Source organism: Bubalus kerabau, chromosome 4 (assembly GCF_029407905.1).
Source record: "Bubalus kerabau isolate K-KA32 ecotype Philippines breed swamp buffalo chromosome 4, PCC_UOA_SB_1v2, whole genome shotgun sequence".
NCBI classification, from domain to species: domain Eukaryota; kingdom Metazoa; phylum Chordata; class Mammalia; order Artiodactyla; family Bovidae; genus Bubalus; species Bubalus kerabau.
The window spans coordinates 15,328,572-15,348,406 of record NC_073627.1 but is presented as its reverse complement, the minus strand read 5'-3'; the positions used below and the strand labels follow the sequence as shown (position 1 = coordinate 15,348,406).

General features: G+C 39.6%; 1 protein-coding gene and 1 long non-coding RNA gene across 3 annotated transcripts in view; one reads left to right on the top strand and one right to left on the bottom strand.

Annotated features, from left to right (window-relative positions):
- Positions 1-14,383, bottom strand: part of SMURF2 (SMAD specific E3 ubiquitin protein ligase 2) — a 116,673-nt gene extending 102,290 nt beyond the window's left edge. The window contains exon 1 of one of the 2 annotated variants that reach the window (XM_055575502.1): positions 13,837-14,383. In XM_055575502.1, the coding sequence (XP_055431477.1) occupies positions 13,837-13,888 (52 nt within the window). In that variant the 5' untranslated portion in view covers positions 13,889-14,383. Of the gene's footprint in view, positions 1-13,234; positions 13,422-13,836 lie in introns of those variants that run through there. The other variant, XM_055575501.1, reaches the window with a different exon arrangement.
- A 125-nt stretch (positions 14,384-14,508) lies between these two features.
- On the top strand, positions 14,509-16,021 carry LOC129651160 (uncharacterized). The gene is made up of 2 exons (XR_008714052.1): positions 14,509-14,913; positions 15,490-16,021. It is a non-coding gene; the product is annotated as an uncharacterized LOC129651160 (long non-coding RNA).
- The last annotated feature ends 3,814 nt before the right edge of the window (positions 16,022-19,835 follow it).

The following is a 19,835-nucleotide window of genomic DNA, read 5'->3' as shown; positions in this document are numbered from 1 at the left end:
GAATCTGTTTGCAATGCAGAAGACCCAGGTTTGATCCCTGAGTCGGGAAGTTCCCCTGGAGAAGAAAATGGCAACCCACTCCAGTATTCTTGCCTGGAGAATTCCTTGGACAGAGGAGCCTGGTGGGCCACATCCATGGGGTCACCAAGAGTCGGACACAACTGAGAGACTAACACACACACACACACTTATTCAAAAGGGGGTGGGAGGAGATGAGGAAAAGAAGAATCAGAAATACATCATTTCATTAGATGGATGAGGTTTTATTTTTAATTCATTCATGTGTCTATCAATGAATGTTTATTGAAAATATTTTATTTCAACTTTTCATTTTTATAAATTCAACTGCTAAGAAAGCTTATTTTTATGAAAAAAAATTTTTTAATGATCAACTAGCAACTTGATCGAGTCCCTAAATTAAATTAAAGGGTTGAAACTATATGACTTGTAAAAAAAGGTGTCACTCATTGGAGTCACTGCCTTCCCAACAACCTCATCAATATATTAACTTGTCTCTTAGGTGGCCTGGAAAGCCTCTTAACCCAGGACGATGTTATTTGGGATAGTCAAGAGATGTGCCTTTCTTTTGTAAAGAGAATGGAAGAAAATATAAAAAACTAATCAACTTTAGAATCTAAAAACTGAGCTCCCTTGAACTCCCTCAAAAATATCCACAGGTTTTCATTCTTTTATTTTACCCTCATTGCATGTACCATTAACTCTAGCATTAACTGTTCAGTTACTTCATCCATCAAGTCTTGTCTCTGCTTGTTTACACTGTAGGTTCCCTGAAAGCAAGACGAGGATCCAAACTCTTCCTGAAATCCCAAAACCTACCCCTAAGGGTAAGTAAGGTGCATGTAAGACGCTCAAAAATGATCACGGAATGGATACATAAGTATTTCATCACCATTCCAAGTCCTCTCTCTAGTTAAAAGAAAAAAAGATTTAAGATAACTAAACTGGAAATCAGAAAAACTTGAAATAACATCACCAACCTATTTTAAAATAATAAAAAGAGTAGTTCACTACCTAAGCTTTCCTAAATCACTACAGATGGTGACTGCAGCCATGAAATTAAAAGACGCTTACTCCTTGGAAGGAAAGTTATGACCAACCTAGATAGCATATTGAAAAGCAGAGATATTACTTTGCCAACAAAGGTTCGTCTAGTCAAGGCTATGGTTTTTCCAGTGGTCATGTATGGATGTGAGAGTTGGACTGTGAAGAAGGCTGAGCGCCAAAGAATTGATGCTTTTGAACTGTGGTGTTGGAGAAGAATCTTGATAGTCCCTTGGACTGCAAGGAGGTCCAACCAGTCCATTCTGAAGGAGATCAGCCCTGGGATTTCTTTGGAAGGAATGATGCTGAAGCTGAAACTCCAGTACTTTGGCCACCTCATGCGAAGAGTTGACTCATTGGAAAAGACTCTGATGCTGGGCGGGATTGGGGGCAGGAGGAGAAGGGGACGCCAGAGGATGAGATGGCTGGATGGCATCACTGACTCGATGGACTTGAGTCTGAGTGAACTCCGGGAGTTGGTGATGGACAGGGAGGCCTGGCATGCTGCGATTCATGGGGTCGAAAAGAGTCAGACATGACTGAGCAACTGATCTGATCTGAAGCTTTCCTATCTACCTAAATTTAAAAAATTTCAAAACAACTAAGAAATAGAAGGGACTGCCCTATAGCTCAGATGGTAAAGAATCTGCCTGCAATGCAGGAGACCCAGGTTCAATTCCTGGGTCAGGAAGATCCCCTGGAGAAGGAAAGGCAACCCACTCCAGTATTCTTGCCTGGAGAATCCCATAGACAGAGGAGCCTGGCGGGCTACATGTAGTCCATGGGGTTGCAGAGAGTTGGACACAACTAAGCAACTAACACACACATACACATATACAGGAAATAAAAAACTAAAATGTATAAGGATTCATATTTTATTATGAAAGACTTTTGGTACAACCAGCCTTATCTCTATGGAACTTAAAAAGTTGTACCAATTGTTCCCTCAAAAAAATCTATTACTATTCTCTTTGTAAGATTCAAGAAAAAAAATTTCATTAGGTAAAAGATTATATTTCACTTTCATTGATTTAGAATACCTATAGTCAGGATCTGAATAGCAATTAAATTAGATAACAAATGAGAACAAGTTAAAACTATAGCGTTCTGAAAAATTATCTTCCTAACACTGACAGACTTGTTATACATGTGAATTTCTTAGATGACACTGCAAAAACAAATCTTTTGTACTGAATATCAGACTGATCTTCACTTTGTAGAGAAGTAAATTTTGCAGAGGATGGTAAAAGATTACTATTCATTAAGTCAAATACAAACCTAAATGAGTACTTCAGTCCTCTATCTTTATAACTTAACACTGTCAAAATTTACTAAGGCACAAACATCAGTTAATTCAGTAATAACATCACAAAAAGAGACTCTATTATTTGTTTCAAATGAAGTCCTCTTAAACCATCTAAGCATTTTTTTCAATTTCATCATTCTTGAATTCACAAATATTTACCGAAGATACACTATGTATCAAGTACTGTGTCAGACATGGTATTTTGAACATATCAAATACCATTTTACTTTTTCATTCTTTTTCATTCTTCTTCCTTTACAAAACTCAATTTTAAAAAAGTTCTTTCAACCTTATAGAATTAACTTCATATGACTCTGAATAACCAATCAATAAGTTTTCTACTTCACAAGAGAAAGTTCAAGCCTGATGACATTAAGATCATACAAAAATAAAAAATGAATTAACTACCAATGTTTGCAATTCTAATATAACAAAAATAATTTGGGGGGCTTCCCAGGTGATGCCAATGGAAAAGAACCCACCTGCCAATGAGAGAGGCGTAAGAGACACAGGTTCAATTCCTGGGTCAGGAAGATCCCCTGGAGGAGGGCATGGCAACCCACTCCAGTATTCTTGCCTGGAAAATCCAGGACAGAGGAGCCTGGAGGGCTACCGTCCATGGGGTCGCAAAGAGTGGAACACGGCGGAAGCGACTTCACATACATGTATGCATTCTTCCTATACATATATTAATAACATAACATACAGTTTATATAAGGAAGTTTATCCTAAAGCATGGATTTTCACTAGAAGCCAGCATCACCTTTGATAGTTTCTAATTCTCCAACTCTCCTTAAGAACTCTTATTTACAACTTTGAGTTTCAGTTTTACAAGTTTCTTTTACTCACTGTTGATATCTACCTGTGCAGAAATATCTCCACCTACTGGCAAGAGATGAAACTACAGGCAATTTTTGAAAGTACTAGCAAAAAGTTATTGAAGATGTGGATAGAACCAGTTCTCCCATCTCCAAAACCCTAAGCCATTCAAATTATTCTCCCAAGCTCCTTTACTTCTTTAATGTTGTACTTGCTCCTATAAAACAGCATATAATTTGTTATGACTATTTAAAACACTATCTTTGCACACAGTATATATAAAAATAGATAAACAGAAAGAACCTACTGTACAGCACAGGGAACTCTACTCAATACTCTGTGATGACCTAAATGGGAAAAGAATCTTAAAAAGAGTGGATATATGTATACATATAAATGACTCACTTTGCTGTACTGCAGAAACTAACACAACATTGTAAATCAACTATACTCCAACAAAAATTAATTAAAAACAAAACTCAATCTTTGGATAAAAATGTCAAAATATATTAACATAATACTTGAATACAGCTTAAATAGTATTTTTCACATACATTATTTCTTACCTAGCAGGATCCTAAAATAAATAACACTGTCATTTTAAACGTGTATTTATAACTAAAAAGCATAGGCACCAAGAGAATAAGAGATTTGCTTAAAGATACAAAGTTAATCAGTGGCATAACTAAGATCTGAACCCAAATTTCCTAGCTCCAAGTTCTATACATTCCACAACATTCCCAACTGCCTCCAACCTTAAAGAGTAAATAGGTCTACATTGTAGATGTCTGCTTTATGACAGTTTCCAGGAATACACTGTGGTTAAATTAAAAAGTCTGCTCATATTTTAATAAAATTTTCTTCCATATTCAGATGGCCAAGAGGCACATGAAAAGATGTTCAATATCGCTAATTATTAGAGAAATGCAAATCAAAACTACAATGAGATACCACCTCATACCAGTCAGAATCGTCATCATTAAAAACTCTACAAATAACAAATGCTGGAGAGGATGTGGGAAAGAGAGAATCCTCCTACGCCACTGGTAGGAATGTGAATTGGTACAGTCACTCTGTTAAACAGTATAAAGCTTCCTCAGAAAGCTAAAAATAAAATTACCATATGAGGGCTTCCCTGGTACCTCAGCACTAAAGAATCCGCCTGCCAGTGCAGGAGACACAGGTTCGATCCCTGATCCAGGAAGATCCCACATGCCACAGAGCAACTAAGCTCATGTGCCACAACTATTGAGTCTTTTAAAAACTCAGCACAGCCAATAAATAAATAAAATTATAGAATTACCGTATGATCCAGCAATCCCATTCTTGGGCATATAGCCAGTTACAACCCTAATCCAAAAAGATACACACACTCACTCCAATGTTCATAGCAGTGCTCTTCACAGTAGTCAATACACAGAAATAACCTAAATGTCTATCAACAGATGAATGGATAAAGAAGATGTGGTACACATATACAATGGAATACAACTCAGCCATTAAAATAGAATGAAATAATGCCATTTGCAGCCACATGGATGGACCTAGAGATTATCAATAAATCAGCAAGACAAATACCATAATGCTCACTTGTGGAATCTAAAATATGACACAAATGAACCTAATCTACCAACCAGAAACAGGCGCACAGTTGCCGGGGGGAGGGGGCTGAGGGAGGGAAGGAGTGGGAAGTTGGAGTTAGCAGATGTATGGAATGAATAAACAACAAGGTCCAACTGTATAACACAGAGAACTATACTCTGTATATGACAAGCCATAATGGAAAAGAACAGGGGAAAAAAGAAAATATATATATACACACACACACACAAACATATATATAACTGAATCACTTTGCTGTACAGCAGAAATTAACATAACATGATAAATCAACTATACTTTAATAAAAAATTGTTTTTCTTTTGTCTTATAGAAAAATGCTCTTAGAATAAGTTTTTAAAAATGTAATTCAACCCACATTTAACAAAACAATTATAATTATATCCTTCTTTTCTATTGCCACATTTTAGGTATGTTTATTTTTTATCCCACCTTTTTCCAAAAATTATTTGAAGAGGCTGGTAGCTGTAAATAGCAAACTTTATTAAGTCATGCTTATTGTTATCCACTTTCATCAGTAAGAGACAAAAATAATAAACTTCTTAAAAGATTTGTAATCGAATTTTAAAAAGAAAAGCGAGCCCAACCTAGGTTTATTCTGATTTCTTATACTTCTGTTCATGGTATTATAGAATTTAAAAAATTAATGTCTGACACATGTCAAGAAACTGATAAGTATTTGTTGACTAAATAAATGAAATAATGGCTCCAGACCATTACAAGATTCTAAATCATTATGGGGTCCTACATTGAAGACTCAATTATGCTTATTAAACTGTTTTCAAGATGTTTCCAAAAAGTTTAATCAATGTGTGATATCAGAAGACTTATATGTTAAAGCTACAGTAATAAGAAAGTGTTAATTATAAACAATAAACTTACAAAGAAAAGAATGCTAAATAAAAGGAACAGAATAGAGTCCAGAAAGAGAACATGTATGTTGTCAACTGATTTTTAGCAAGGTGCCAAGACAATTCAACGGAGGAAACAAAAGCATTTTAACAAGTGGTGCGAGGAAAATTGGCTATCCGTGAGAGAAAAGAAAAAGAACCTGGCTATCCGTGAGAGAAAAGAAAAAGAACCTGATCCTTACTTATCACAGTTAAATTAACTTTAGGAGGGTCCCAAACCGAAATGTAAGAGCTAATATAAATATTGCAGAAGAAAACATAGAAAATCTTTAGAACTGTGGATTAGGAAAAGATTTCTTATATTTGACGTAAAAAGCATGAACCATAAAGAAAAAAACTGATGAATAGGGGTTATTCAAAATTCAAAACTTCTGCTCTTTGAGACACTATTAAGGGGAGGAAAAAGCCACATGCATATTAGGAGAAAATATCCGCAAAACACTTATCTGATAAAGAATCTGTATGCAGAATACAAAAAGAATTCTCAAAACTCAGTAAGAAAACAATCCAATTTTAAAACTATGAGCAAAAGATTTGAAAAGATATTCACCAAAGATACACAGATGACAAATAAGTCTATTAAAAGATGTCTAACACTGTAGGTCAGTAAAGGAATTAAAACTAAAACTACACTTAAGTTATCTCTACACATCAATTAGAATGGTTAAAATCAAAGACTGACAACAGCAAGTGCTAAAGCTCTGGCTAGGATCGGGAGCAACTGGAACTCTCAGACGCTTCTGATAGAAAAACAAAAATGGTACAACTTTGAAAAACAGTTCAGCAGTTTGGTGTTTAAGTTAAACACATACTTACTATATGATCCAACAATCCTAAATATTTACCCAAGAGAAATAAAAACATGTTCACAAAGAGAGGTGTACCCAAATTTTCTTTATGATGGCTTTACTTATGATGGCAAAAAACTGGAAACCAATGTCTGGATATTTGTGAACGCATAAATAAAATGGGGTATGCGTGTACAATGCAATATTTTTCTGGAACAAAAGGAACAAACAACTGATACACGACTTGGATGGACCTCAAAAGCACTACACTAAGTGAAAGATGCCTGACTCAGAATACTACATACTGTATTGTCACATTTATATAAAATACTAGGAAAGACAAAACTACAGCAACAGAAAGGGAATCAGTGGTTGCCAAGGACTGGGGATGGGAGAAGACTGTGAAGAGGCAGGAGGAAACTTTTGGGGAAGAAAAAAACGCGATTTGTGCGATCATCTACGTAGGAATTCCTACCTAAAAGCAATATTTATTTTAAAACTAAGTTTTATGTCTGCTGTGGATTTTTAATAAGAAACCAGACCAAACTGCCAAACTTAAGACACATGAAATTTCTAAATTCATATCAAATGCAGTTTTTAAAAAGTCAATGCCTTTAGAAGTGATTCTAAAATAAACTGATATAAAATTCTTCACTTTGTTCAATTAATCATATATTAGTCCAAAAATCCAAATGAAAAGAAAAAAAATTTAGTGTTAACACTAACTGTAAAAAATGCCAAATACTCGGGACTTCCCTAGTGGTCCAGGGGCTCAGAGTCCACGCTCCCAATGCAGGAGGCCAGTGTTTGATCCTTGGTCAGGGAACTAGATACCACATGTTACAACCAAGACCTGGTGCAACCAAATACATACATTTTTTTTTAAATGGCAAATACTGATATCTGGAAAACTCGCACTAGTGAAATATTAGTAGGCTCAGTGTTCAGCAAAGTCGCTCTAATCAAGCAAAAATAGATATGACTGCAATCCTAAATAGAAACCAATAACTAAGGTTAGAAAATACAATGAATATGCTACAAATATAAATTAGCTGGAATTACATTAAAACATAGAAAGAAAACTATTAAGCTAGTCTAAGCAATATAAACAAAAGTTCAAATAAACATAAAAACACTGCATGTTTCTAGGTGGAAAAATGAAATACACTTAAATGCCTCCTTTTCCCAAATTAATGGATTCTAATCACAATCAATGAATTTGTTTTTAAATTTAACCATTTAATTGGAGTTAACTTGGAAGAGCAAATAAGAGCAAAAATATTTTTCTGGTACAATGAGAATATTAAACTAAATTATAAGTTATAATAATGAAGAGAGTATGACACTGAACAAGAGCTCATCCATTGTAACTAACGTATTAACGTAACAAAAAGGTATCACAGCACTATGAAAAGGAAGAACTGGTTAACAAATAACGATGAGATGACTAAATAGCAATTTGGGGGGCAATGTCTTCCTAAATCATTTTTAAAAACACTAAAATAAAACGTACTTAAATATTTACTAAGCCTCTTGAAGAAAAGGGCTTCCCTAGGTATAAAAGACAGAAAAAACCAAGGGAAAGTTGGACAAATTTGACTCCTTAAGTAACAAATTTATTCAAAATCACTTTTCTTCCAAAAATGATCAAAATTAAAAGTCAAATAACAGACTAGGGAAAATGTCTGTAACAAGTATGACAACCGATTAATACCTTTTTCAGTTCTCAAGCAGATCACCCAAGAAAAACACACAGAGCCTAACCAATATCTAGGACAAGACCAAACAAGTCAACAAAGAGAAATAATTAGTTAACAGAAAAATACTCAATTTTACAAGAAACTGTTAAATACTCTTTGTCATGAAGTTAGCAAACATCTAAAAAAAAAAAAAACAAGAGCCAATTCTTATAATAGAATATTAAGAGGGATACATTTATTCAATGCTGCTCTAAACAGGCACAATTCTTTTAGGAAATAGCCTGAGGAAAAAAATTCATCAAGAACCTAAAAAGATCCACACCCTTTAATGCAATAGCACTCTATGGAAATATCCTAAGAAAACAACCCTTAAAAAAAAAATTTTATCTACACCAAAATGTTTACAGCAACTATCTATAGAAATAAAATTTAGAGATAAAAATTAAAACAAGAAAAAAAACATGAACAATGGTGATTGTATAGCATTCTCTTAACTGGTTATCCTAAAATCAGTCTTCACAGTTTCCATCCCAGTCCATCCTTATTGCCTGAAGATTGACGTTTCTTAACATCGAATATATCGAAGCTTAAAATCCTTCAATGGTTCCCACCACTGTAAAAAATTTAAAAATATCAAACTTCTTGGCAAAATCTCTATATAACAAGGTCCTAAAATGGGTTGGTCCAGTCTACAGCCTGATCTCTTGCCACTCACACCCAGTGTACTGGTCATAAAGAACACACGTAAAAATACACAGAATTATTTCTATGTCTCCAGCATTCGTTCAAAATAAAATGCCAGAAAGCTCTTAATCCATGTTGAAACAGGATTCTGCCTTCATATGAGTTTACAGCATTGACAAGACTAAGCATAGATAACTCGGGACAACTCACTGCCTTCTGTGAGTTAGGTCTGATGCTAGAGGTAGAGCCTCCTAGTCACAGAGGAAAGGTCAACACCGGTCAAGGAGAAATTTATGGATAAGGGTTCCTTGAGTTGAGCCTTAAAAGATGAGCAAGGATTTCGAGGGACAAGGGTAAGTCAAAATAAATTAAACTGTTTTATTTTCCACACAAGATCTTAGAAGTTTGTAACAGGCACTCTAGACAGACAACTTGGGCTCTGACATGTACTTAATCTAAGTTTCTCCTACCTCTTGGAGTATGAGAATTAAAAGTAATAATAGATGTAAACTTAATATGGTATGTGGCACTTAATAAGCATTCAATACATGTCCCTTATACAGAAACACATAACAATGCTGATTACAACAATATATTTCAAAGGTTTAGCATTCTTAGAACAAAGTACCAATAAACAAAAATGAGAGCAAAGAGAAAAAGCTGTAAGAACAGGGCAACATACAGCCAGAATCAAACAGTTCTCCCTACACACTATGATGACATCCTCGTACTACACATCACAACAGCACAATAACATATTCATAATGATTGCTGCTACTGTTCCATCGCTAAGTCATGTCCGACTCTTTTGCAACTCCATGGACTGTAGCCCGCCAGGCTCCTCTGTAGATGGGATTTCCCAGGCAAGAATACCATTTCCTTCCATTTCCTTCTCCAGGGGATTGTCCTGACCCAGGGATTGAACCCACAACTCCTGCACGGCAGGTGGATTCTTTACCACTGAGCCCCCTGGCACTGAATCATAAATAAAACATTAAGTTCTGTTAAGGACGGACTACTTGAAGAGTAAGACATAGTACATCTTTGAAAGCCTTCAAAATTGTTGGAAGATACCAAAAATGGCTAAAATAAAGACCTTGCAGGGCTAAAGCACGGACCTTCATTTACCTTGAAAATGGAGTTATATACTACATATGCTAAATTATATGCTAAATAAATGTCAGTATGTTGTGATAGTTACAGTTCAATCAACAGGAAAAAAGCAGAATCCATGTTTAAACACACACACACACACACACATACACACACACACACATCCACACTTTAGTCACCAATGAAAACCAAACAACATTAAGCACCTTGGCAGTTTCAGTCCCTGCCTGAAGGTTAGACTGGAAGAGATAAACTTAAAAGAAAAGGAAGGAGCTAAGTCACACTGGCTTCATCCTCAGACACCAAGGAAAAAAAAAATGAATTGGGGACATTCAAATTACTAACACCCATAGAACAAACCATTATGGTGTACAGGCACATTCCCACTTAGGAAACTACGACAATCAAGTTGCAATTTTTAAAATTTTTGAATCAACAAAATGTGCAATAAAACAATACTAAGATACCAGCATATGTAAAATGAGACTTTTTTAAAGTTAATATTGCTTTAGCTATAGCCAAGGTTATTACTGCTTAGAATTTTATAAATTAATAACAAGGAACAGTGTACAAAAACATTTAAATTACAAACAGGTCTACAATAAATGTTTTGGAGAAGTAATCTGTTATTTCTCCATATCTAAGACTTTTAAATATTTGAAACTATAGTAAACTGCTTTTTTCCAGCCTTTGGTTTTCAAAAACAGTAATAATATAAAAAACTACCCTCAATTTTTTTACCTCAAAGAATATCTTCTATCCAAACCATCATAAGAAAAGGCCTATGCATAAGTCTAATGTACAAGAATTTACATTTTATAATTAATTTTCTGTATGAATACTAGTTGAAATTGATAGCTTTACCATATAATCCATTTTAATGATCAAGTATTAATGTGTCACAAAAAACAGTAGTAGTTTGATGGACCAAATCAGATCTTAACCACCAATGACCTGAGGAATTTCAAATTTCATATCAAATTAGCACTGCCTTCTTCGCATCAACAAATATCAAACAGTTCGCTAGTTGACTGTAGTCTTAGGAATAACATGTGAAAAAGTATAGTATCTGTTGTGTGCAGAGATCTCATGGTTCAAATATTTTTCCTTCAGTTCGTGTGTACATGTGAGAATGTATATATGGGGGGAGGGGTGTGTGTGTGTGTCTGTGACAAACACCAAGCAAAAGCTGTTTACGTCTTTCAGTAAAGGGACAGCTCTACATGAAGGACATAACTGAGTAACTACAATTCATGAAGCACCTTGGAATCAAAGACAGTCTATAAATTTAAAATACTAATATGGTATTAAAGCAAAGAACAATTATTTTACATCATCTTACAGTTCAAGTATACTGTAATCCAAATAAAAATTCACTATGGGATTTGCTCCCATTTTTTTTTTTTTTTTTAGTAATTTTCCTCTATTATGGAACCCAGATCTAAATGAACTGTTAAACACTTAAGTCTAAAGGTATGCCAAACATTTCTTAAGGTCTTAACAAAGAATCAACCTTTTTTTTTTTTTTTTTTAAAACAAAATGAGGCCTAGGTTAAATATTTTATTTGGCTTCTCAAGATGGACTGAAAAGTTGGGCACCAGCTCCAGACCAATTCCTGGACGCACATCAAACACAGCCCTGTCATTTATCCAGTCAGTCAAAACAATCTTTTCCATCTAACTCTTTAATGTTTATGTCCTAAAAAGCTGCTAATTGAATCCAGCTCTTAAAATCTATTTGTTAAAATCTATACCATCTAATTTGTAAGTGGACAAAAATGAAAAAATACATATTAACCTTCCTGGCAAAACAGAAGGGACTCTACCATTCGTAACCAAAAGGAAGAAGGCGAAGTTCTTAATATTTAAATAGTTTTCTCTTAAAATATGAGAGACAAATTCCCAATGGTTTTAAGAAACTGAGAGTATCTAAAACTGTTTTTACAATTAAGGGGACAAAGTGTATTTAAAATTCCTCAGAAAAATCTAAAAATACAAAATTACTCTATAGATTTAGCCCAGTATTCCCTATCCCTCCAAAAAATAAGTGTAATCTTTTCTCCTGACTTTACTCATGAATTTTTATAATGTATCATATGCAGGAAGAAAACCACAGATAAACACTTTAAGATCTTCTGAATCACACTAAAAACCTCAAACTCATTTTATCTGCAGAAAGTCAAAAGCCCTGTTTTCTCCCTCGTGCTCTCATCGTGTATATAACCTAGAAGGAATTAAGTGGCCACCAGCCTATTTCTGATACCTTTTGCACACCTGGAATCACAGGTTCTTTCCATGATCACTGACACAGGACTGACTCCACAGAGGAACAGCAGTTAGATAAACTCTAAAACAACAAAGATCCCTTATAAAGGTTTCCATTGATTCATTAAGAAAATAAGGAAACTGAATGGGGGGAAGTAAGGGAGACAGGCATCCCCCAATCCAGGTTTTCCATTAAGAACCACTCAGTTAATGATTCTTTGCAATATTCCCTAGAGAAAGTAAAACTGTCATGAAAGTAATATATTTTAAAAATTGCAGCCAACATACAGTCAGGCTAAATTCTCGAATACCTAATTCACTGCAAGTTTTTATCTCGAAAGTTCAGCCAGTGGACTGGGATGTGACATACAAGCATTCAATTACAAAATTAGTCCGTATAAATCTCAAAGTCTAGTGGAGACAAACATAATTACAGTTTATTCTTACACACGCACCCACACACACACAGATTCTCTAAGTCATCTTTCTCACCACACATCTGAATATCAACGTGCACAATTTATTAATAGCGAATAATGAAGCCAGAATTACTACAATGGTTTCATTTACACGCATCAAACTCCAAATAATTTTTCCCTAAAATGGGGTAACACGACCATGTAAGAATATAAAAAACGTACTTCTAACATTAAAGATCTAACACACTTGGGATCATAAACACTTCGTAAGAAAAGTCTGCTATCCAGCAACCCCTCCAGACATTCTTTTCCATTTAGAAAAAGGAAGGGGAGGAGAGTGGGGAGAGAGAAAAACTTTACTTCAAAGTCCGTCTGAGCACAAACTTAGAAAGGGACTCAAAAAAAGTGTGTTTTTAAAGCAGGTTATAAGTGAGACACAAGTTCTGCGGCCTACAAGGAACAACCCCAAACATACTACCCTACAATCAAACACTTCCAAAACACAGAGGGTACAATGAGCCCGAGTCGTCGGATCAGGCAGACACACCGGAAAAGTCAACCTCGATCTCCTTCCCTCTAAAGTCGTGCGTTTCAGGTGTGTGGCACCGGCTGCTGCGCCTGGCAGCCGAGAGGGAAGGTTTTGCACGCGGGCATAAGTGGGCGAACAAGTTAACAACCGGGGAACACACACACACACACCCTCCCGTTAAGCGCTCCATCTTTAAGGAGTGTTTACTGCGCGCAGTCAGCAGCCGGATTCAATAATCCCCGCCACAGGAGCTCCTCATCCCCTCCACGACCCCACCTGGGCAGCAGCCCAAGGGCTGCTCCCCGACGCCCCGGGAGAGAGTAGTGCTTCTCGGCCAAGGCTTTTCGACCTCAAATCCGCCTGGAATTCCAACGGGGGGACCCCCCCCAACAACAACAACAAAAGACCCCCGACTCACCCTTGGCTTTTCTAAGAATTTCCCAACGAGGGAGAGTGGTTTTGCAATTACTCTCCCTGAACTAGGCCTTCCCACGTCCCCGACCTCCCACTCACCATTGATCGCGACCCTGGCCCTTCTCAAGGCCACAGGCACCCCCCGCCGGCTCGCCCACCCCGCGGCCGCCCTGGCCTGGCTCCCGCCGCCCGCCCAACCCCCTCACCTGTCAGGCGCAGCTTGACGGGCCCGTTCCTCCGGCCCCCGGGGTTAGACATGTCCCCGGCGGCGGGGGCGGCGGCGGGGCTGCGGCCGCGGCGCGGGGCCCGGGGCCGGCGGGCGGCGGGCGGGGCGGGGGCGACGGCGAGGCGCGGCGCAGTCACCACAGCGGCCGGGGCTGGGGCCCGAGCAGCCGGCGCCGCGGCCGCCACGGCCGGAGGGTCCCGGATGTGCCGAGCGTCGTCGCCATGAGCCGCGGAGGGAGCGGGACGCCGAGCTCCCCCCTCCTCCCACTTCTCTTTCCTTGGCCCGGGCCGCACAACAAAGCGGCAGCCGCGGCCGGCCGCGCCGCCTCCGCCCGCGCCCCCGCCGCCTCCACGCAGCCTCCTCTGCCTTTCCCTCTTCTCGGCTCGGTGAGGCCCAGGAGCCGACGGGGCCGGGCGGTTGAGGCGGGCGGTGCTCGGCGGCGCCGGAGCAGGATTCTGGGCTCGGCCGCTTCCTCCTCCACCCGCCCTCTTGTCTGAGGAAACCCGGTCCTGGGGCCGCCGCCGCCACTCAGCGGCTCCGGGGGGCGGGGTGGAGACGGGGGCGGGGCCGACGGGGCGGGGCGGGGCCGACGGTGCGGGGCGGGGGCGGGGGCGGGGGTGGGGCCTGGGTGGCCGCGCGCGGAGCACCCGGGGGGCGGAGGCGCCAGGCCTGGCTTCGGCCTGGGCGCGGCGGTCCGGGCTGATGAGCCCTGCCGTCCCACGCAGAACTTGAGGAAGAAGCGGGCAAAGGATCCGGGTGGCTGCGCCGACCTCTGTGGTGCCAGGAGGGCCTGGAGTTCAACCCGCTTAAGGAAGAGCTTTTGTCTGCGCAATACAGGCTGCCTTTATTAGACGCCCACCGCGTGCAGGGCGCTTCTCTGAGAGGCAGGGGCCAGCGGCTAGAACCGAACCTGCTACGGTCCGGAGTGAGCCTCGGCTGGAGTGAGGCAGGAGACGCTCTTCCCACACCGAGGGTTCCGGCAGATCCCCAAAGGTGTTTTGCTCCTGGTAGCGTAGTTTCCACCTCCATCCAGGACTCACCTGATGAACGAGATCAGGTTACCAGCCTGCTTGGGCTCTTTTTCTCAACTGTAGCGCAGGGATAGGCGGATGATAATGCCTTAAAGGATAATTAACAAGATAAGCCTTCGAGAGCAATGTATGAAAGCTCTTCGTACAGGACTGTATTTTGTTATCTCAGGAGGAAAAAAATAGAAAATGAAATAAAAATAAATGTACCTTACCCTTTGACCCTGTAATTGCACTCAGGAATTTATTCTTGATATAATAGTACAGAAGATGTTATTGCAAAATTCGGTTAATAACAAAAAGGAGACGAGCTGACAGCCTAATGGCGAATTTCATTACATCAACCGCATAGGTTTTAATGCCCCCATTTAAGTGGCAATTACGAAGATCATATAATATGGAAGAGTTTACAAATAATCAAAGTTTAAAAGCAGAATAAAAAGTTGTATGTATGCATGCAAAAATATATACATGGAGGATTTTTTTGTGTGCTGTTTTGCTTAAAGCTACTATTGCAATTTTAAATGTTTAATAAAATCTGATACATTTTAATACTGTATCAGTTGTTTCTTTTAATTCATCAATAATGTCATTTTATTCTCCAGATCAAGTTACCTCCAAGAACTTCTCATCAATCTGGATGAAGTGAAGTGAAGTGAAAGTCGCTCACTCCTGTCCAACTCTGCAACCCTGTGGACTATACGGTCCATGGAATTCTCCAGGCCAGAATACTGGAGTGGGTAGCTGTTCCCTTCTCCAGGGCATCTTCCCAACCCAGGGATCAAACCCAAGTCTCCTACATTGCAGGCGGATTCTTTATCACCTGAGCCACAAGGGAAGCCCAAGAATACTGGAGTGGGTAGACTATCCCTTCTCCAGCGTATCTTCCGGATCCAGGAATCAAACCGGGGTCTACCGCATTGCACGCGGATTCTTTACCGACTGAGTTATCAGGGAAGCTCATCAATCTGGATACAGTCCTACAATTAAACTGATGCAAAAATTATATAAAGTTCCGGAAGTCAGACTAGAAATTCAGGAGACAGTGCTAGAAATTCATTCAACAAATGCTGAGTGCCTGCTATGTGCAGTTAACTCTTCTTTGTGCTACACAAGCTCTGAAAATACATTAAACAATTTCAACAATGGTTGCCATTACAGTTTAAAAGACTAGACGAATAATGGCAATAAAACTTAGCAAACGGATGTATACATACACATCTGCCTTATTCTAATGGCACACACTGTTCCCAACCACCTACTAACACAGTTTGCAGTTTTGTATTAGGTAAGAGAAGTTAAGATCTCAGAGAACAATGGAAGAGCTGTGGAGATTGCCTGTTGTGAAGTTTAAAGCAGTACATTCAAATGTGCAAGTGACAGTTCAGGAAAAAATGCATACATGCTTAATATGCAGAGAAGGATTCTGTTTAGGCTTGCCTGCATATAAGTTTAAATCTTGTTGTTGTTGTTTTTTTTAAAAAAAAGATTCGGATAAGAATACCTTAAAACCATACTATTGAGGAGAGCTCAACTTTCATTAGATTTTATTTCAGCCTTAGACGCACAGCATTGCTTCATCCCTGGAGAAGGAAAGGGCAACCCACTCCAATATTCTTGCCTGGAAGATCCCATGGACAGTGGAGCCTGGTGGGCTACAGTCCACGGGGTCACAAGGAGTTGGACGCGACTGAGTGACTGAGCATGCATGCATTGCTTCATCATGGCAACATTTTTAGACATATTTTTGAGAAAAAAAGGGAGGAACAACTCCTAGGGAATTCACTCTTTTCTTCCTTCCTAAAATAGAAATCTACTTCTAATGTAAATCATACCTGCACATGACTCTAATGGGTACAGGAATTGCAGAAAATCTTTTCAAAGACTTTTTATTCCCTTGTGACTTCTAATTTGCTCTCAGTGGAATTGTGCACCTTTTATCAAATCATTGTTCTAGGCATCTGTCTTAAGTATACTAACTCCACCTATTTCATACCAATAAAATATGTCTTTTTCCATGAATGCCACTTAATAGAACCTTCCAATGAAAATGGTGTAAGAACTCATTAAACACCATTTTTGAGCAAAAGTTTTAAACTCTTTTCATTAACTTATTTTAATCACTTCAAGTTGTGCTCTTTAGGATAATATCCTAGACCAGAGGTGAAAAACTACACACTGTTCTAAGAATATTTAAAACCTTTTGTTTAAATATGTTTCTGTTTTCCAAGGCTGATGTTAAATTTGATGTGACTTTGCAAGAAAATGCTTACCATCTGTAGTTGGTATTTTTCTTCTGCTTCAGCCATTAATATATTTTGTACCTAGAAGGGCTGTCTCCAGTAATAAAAAATCTGTCTGAGGTAAGGTTATGTTAATAATGGTACTCCTGTGAAGCTATTTTTGTAGTGTAAATTTCAATTTTAATACAGTTTACGTGCCATGGAAAAAGCAAACATCAAGCACTCAGCAGTTTCTACCACTGCTTAAAAATTCAACTTTCTTCACCGTTTAAATATTATTAATTTTCTGATGCTGGAAAAGGTTGAGGGCAGAAAGAGAAGAGAGCATCAGAGGATGAGATGGCTGGATGTCATCACTAAAGCAATGGACATGAACTTGGGCAAACTCCAGGAGATGGTGAGAGACAGAAAGGCCTGGCATGCTGCAGTCCATGGAGTCGCAAAAAGTCGGACATGACTGGGCGACTGAACAACAACAATTTAATTTAATATTTACTTCTGGCTTCCTCCAAATCAGTTTATAACTGAGGAAGCAGCCAAGAACTGCCACCATATACCTTGTCAACCTGACTCTCCCCACCCCCCACCACCTCCACTCATTTCCTCTCTGCCTCTGCCTGTCTCAGGTCCTCAAAATAAGGTTCACTAAAAACACTCACATGTAGTCCTGTCCTGACATGATTTACAATTAGGTCACGTTCTGAGCTGTTCTCTGTGACCCCATCCCTCAACCCCTCCCAGCAGACCTGGTCCCCAATGGTAGAAGCTAAGGCCCCATCTAGGACCTCTCTCTCTCCTGGTCTGGGCTCCCCCATGCTCCTCACCTCAGCTCTGGCCTCTAAGGTGATATACTAAGATGGTAGTCCTTAACCACATCCTCTTCTGAAGGAATCTGCCCTCACCCATGGCTCTAACACAGTACCCCAGGCTCCATCCCCAGAGACACTGATTCAGCAGGTTGGGTGGGGCCCATGAGTTTACATTACTAAGGCTCGGATGGAGAGAACCTGCTTTGAAAATCACTGCCTTAGACAAGGGATGAGCCTGGGTGGCCCCAGTTGTACTAGGTGGGCTTGGCCTCAGCTAACTGAGCCAAAGGTACGTGAGTGACTAAGTGGCCAATCAGATTTTCTCTCCTTGGAACGTGAAATGGGCCATGGGGCCACTAAGTTAGAGGTGGGGAGTTGAGTGGAGAAATCCTAGAGTTCGCCGCTAAGGAAGCCACTTTAAGGCCCAATTAGATAAATAAAAGAGGAAATGAGTGTGTAGAAAAGAAACTAACAAAACAGACAAGCAGAGAGAAGTGGAGATAAGAGGTTTCATAACTAAAGAGGGAAACAAAGAGAGTGATTGTCTGACCAGTTTCCTGCCGGTACTCCCAGCCCAGGTGTAACTTCTTACAACTAGTTTCCAAAGGATCTCACTGTACAGAATAACCAACCCATCTCTGACTAAAGCAAATTTAAGGGGATCCTTTCCCATTCATTCACTTTGCCTCTACTTGGAACACTGTTTCCTCTTCAGGCTGTCCTAAACTTTTCCCTAGACACCTTTAGGTTCTGCAGTGCTCCTGCCTGTGTTCTTCCCCAGAACTGAGTCTCACTTGCAACCCAGTCTGTGGCTTGGATCCTAGCAGAGTCAGCATTTCTAGAATCGAATACAGTCTAATACATGTGGCTATGCTGCTCTTGACATATGGCTAGTGATGTCCTGCAAGTATAAAATGCACATTGGATTTGAAAGACTTAGCATGGGGAGGGCTTCCCTGGTGGCTCAGTGGTCAAGGATTCGCTTGCCAGTGTATGAGACAAGGGTTCGATCCCTGATCCCAGAAGATCCCACATGCCCAGGAGCAGCTAAGCAAGTGTGTCACAACTATTTAGCCCGTGCTCAGAGCCCAGGAGCTGCAACTACTGAAGCTCACACCTACAGCCCGTGCTCCACAACAAGAGAAGCCACCACAGTGAAAAGCCCGAGCACAGCAACTACAGAGTAGCCCCTGCTCTCCTCAACTAGAGAAAAGCCCATGTATCAGTGAAGAACCAGAACAGCCAAAAACAAAGAAAATTTTTAAAAGCTTTTTTAAAAAGGACTTGGTATGGGGGGGGAAAGGAAGGCAAAAACAAATATCTTAACCTTTTTTATATTAATGCCATATTGAAATTATAATACTTTGGGTATATTGAATTAAATAAAGTCTTTTTTTTTTTTTTTTTGCTTCATAACATATGGGGGTCTTGGTTCCCCAACCAGGAGTCAAACTCACATCCCCTGCACTGGAAGCACAGTCTTAGCCACCGGACCACCAGGGAAGTCCCAAAATAAGGTCTTATTGTCCCCATTTCTTTTTACTCTTCCTGATATGACTACTGGAAAGTTTAAAACTACAGGTGTGACTCACTTTTATCTATTTATTTATTTAGCCCACATTGCCCAGCTTGAGAGATGGTCTTGATTCCCCAACCAGGGATCAAACCCAGGCCCTCAGCAGTAAGAGCTCAGAGTCCTAACCACTGGACCACCAGGGAACTCGTGTAACTCACTTTGTATTTCTATTGAACACTGGTGATCTAGAGGATGATGACGACCCCACCCATCTACCTCCAGAAGTTTTGCCACCAGCCAGCTGGATTCCCCATCAGTGGGCTCTGTGGTCTGCCCAGCATCAGACTGTCCCTGCATCACTCTTAGGACCTTATCCTACCCAC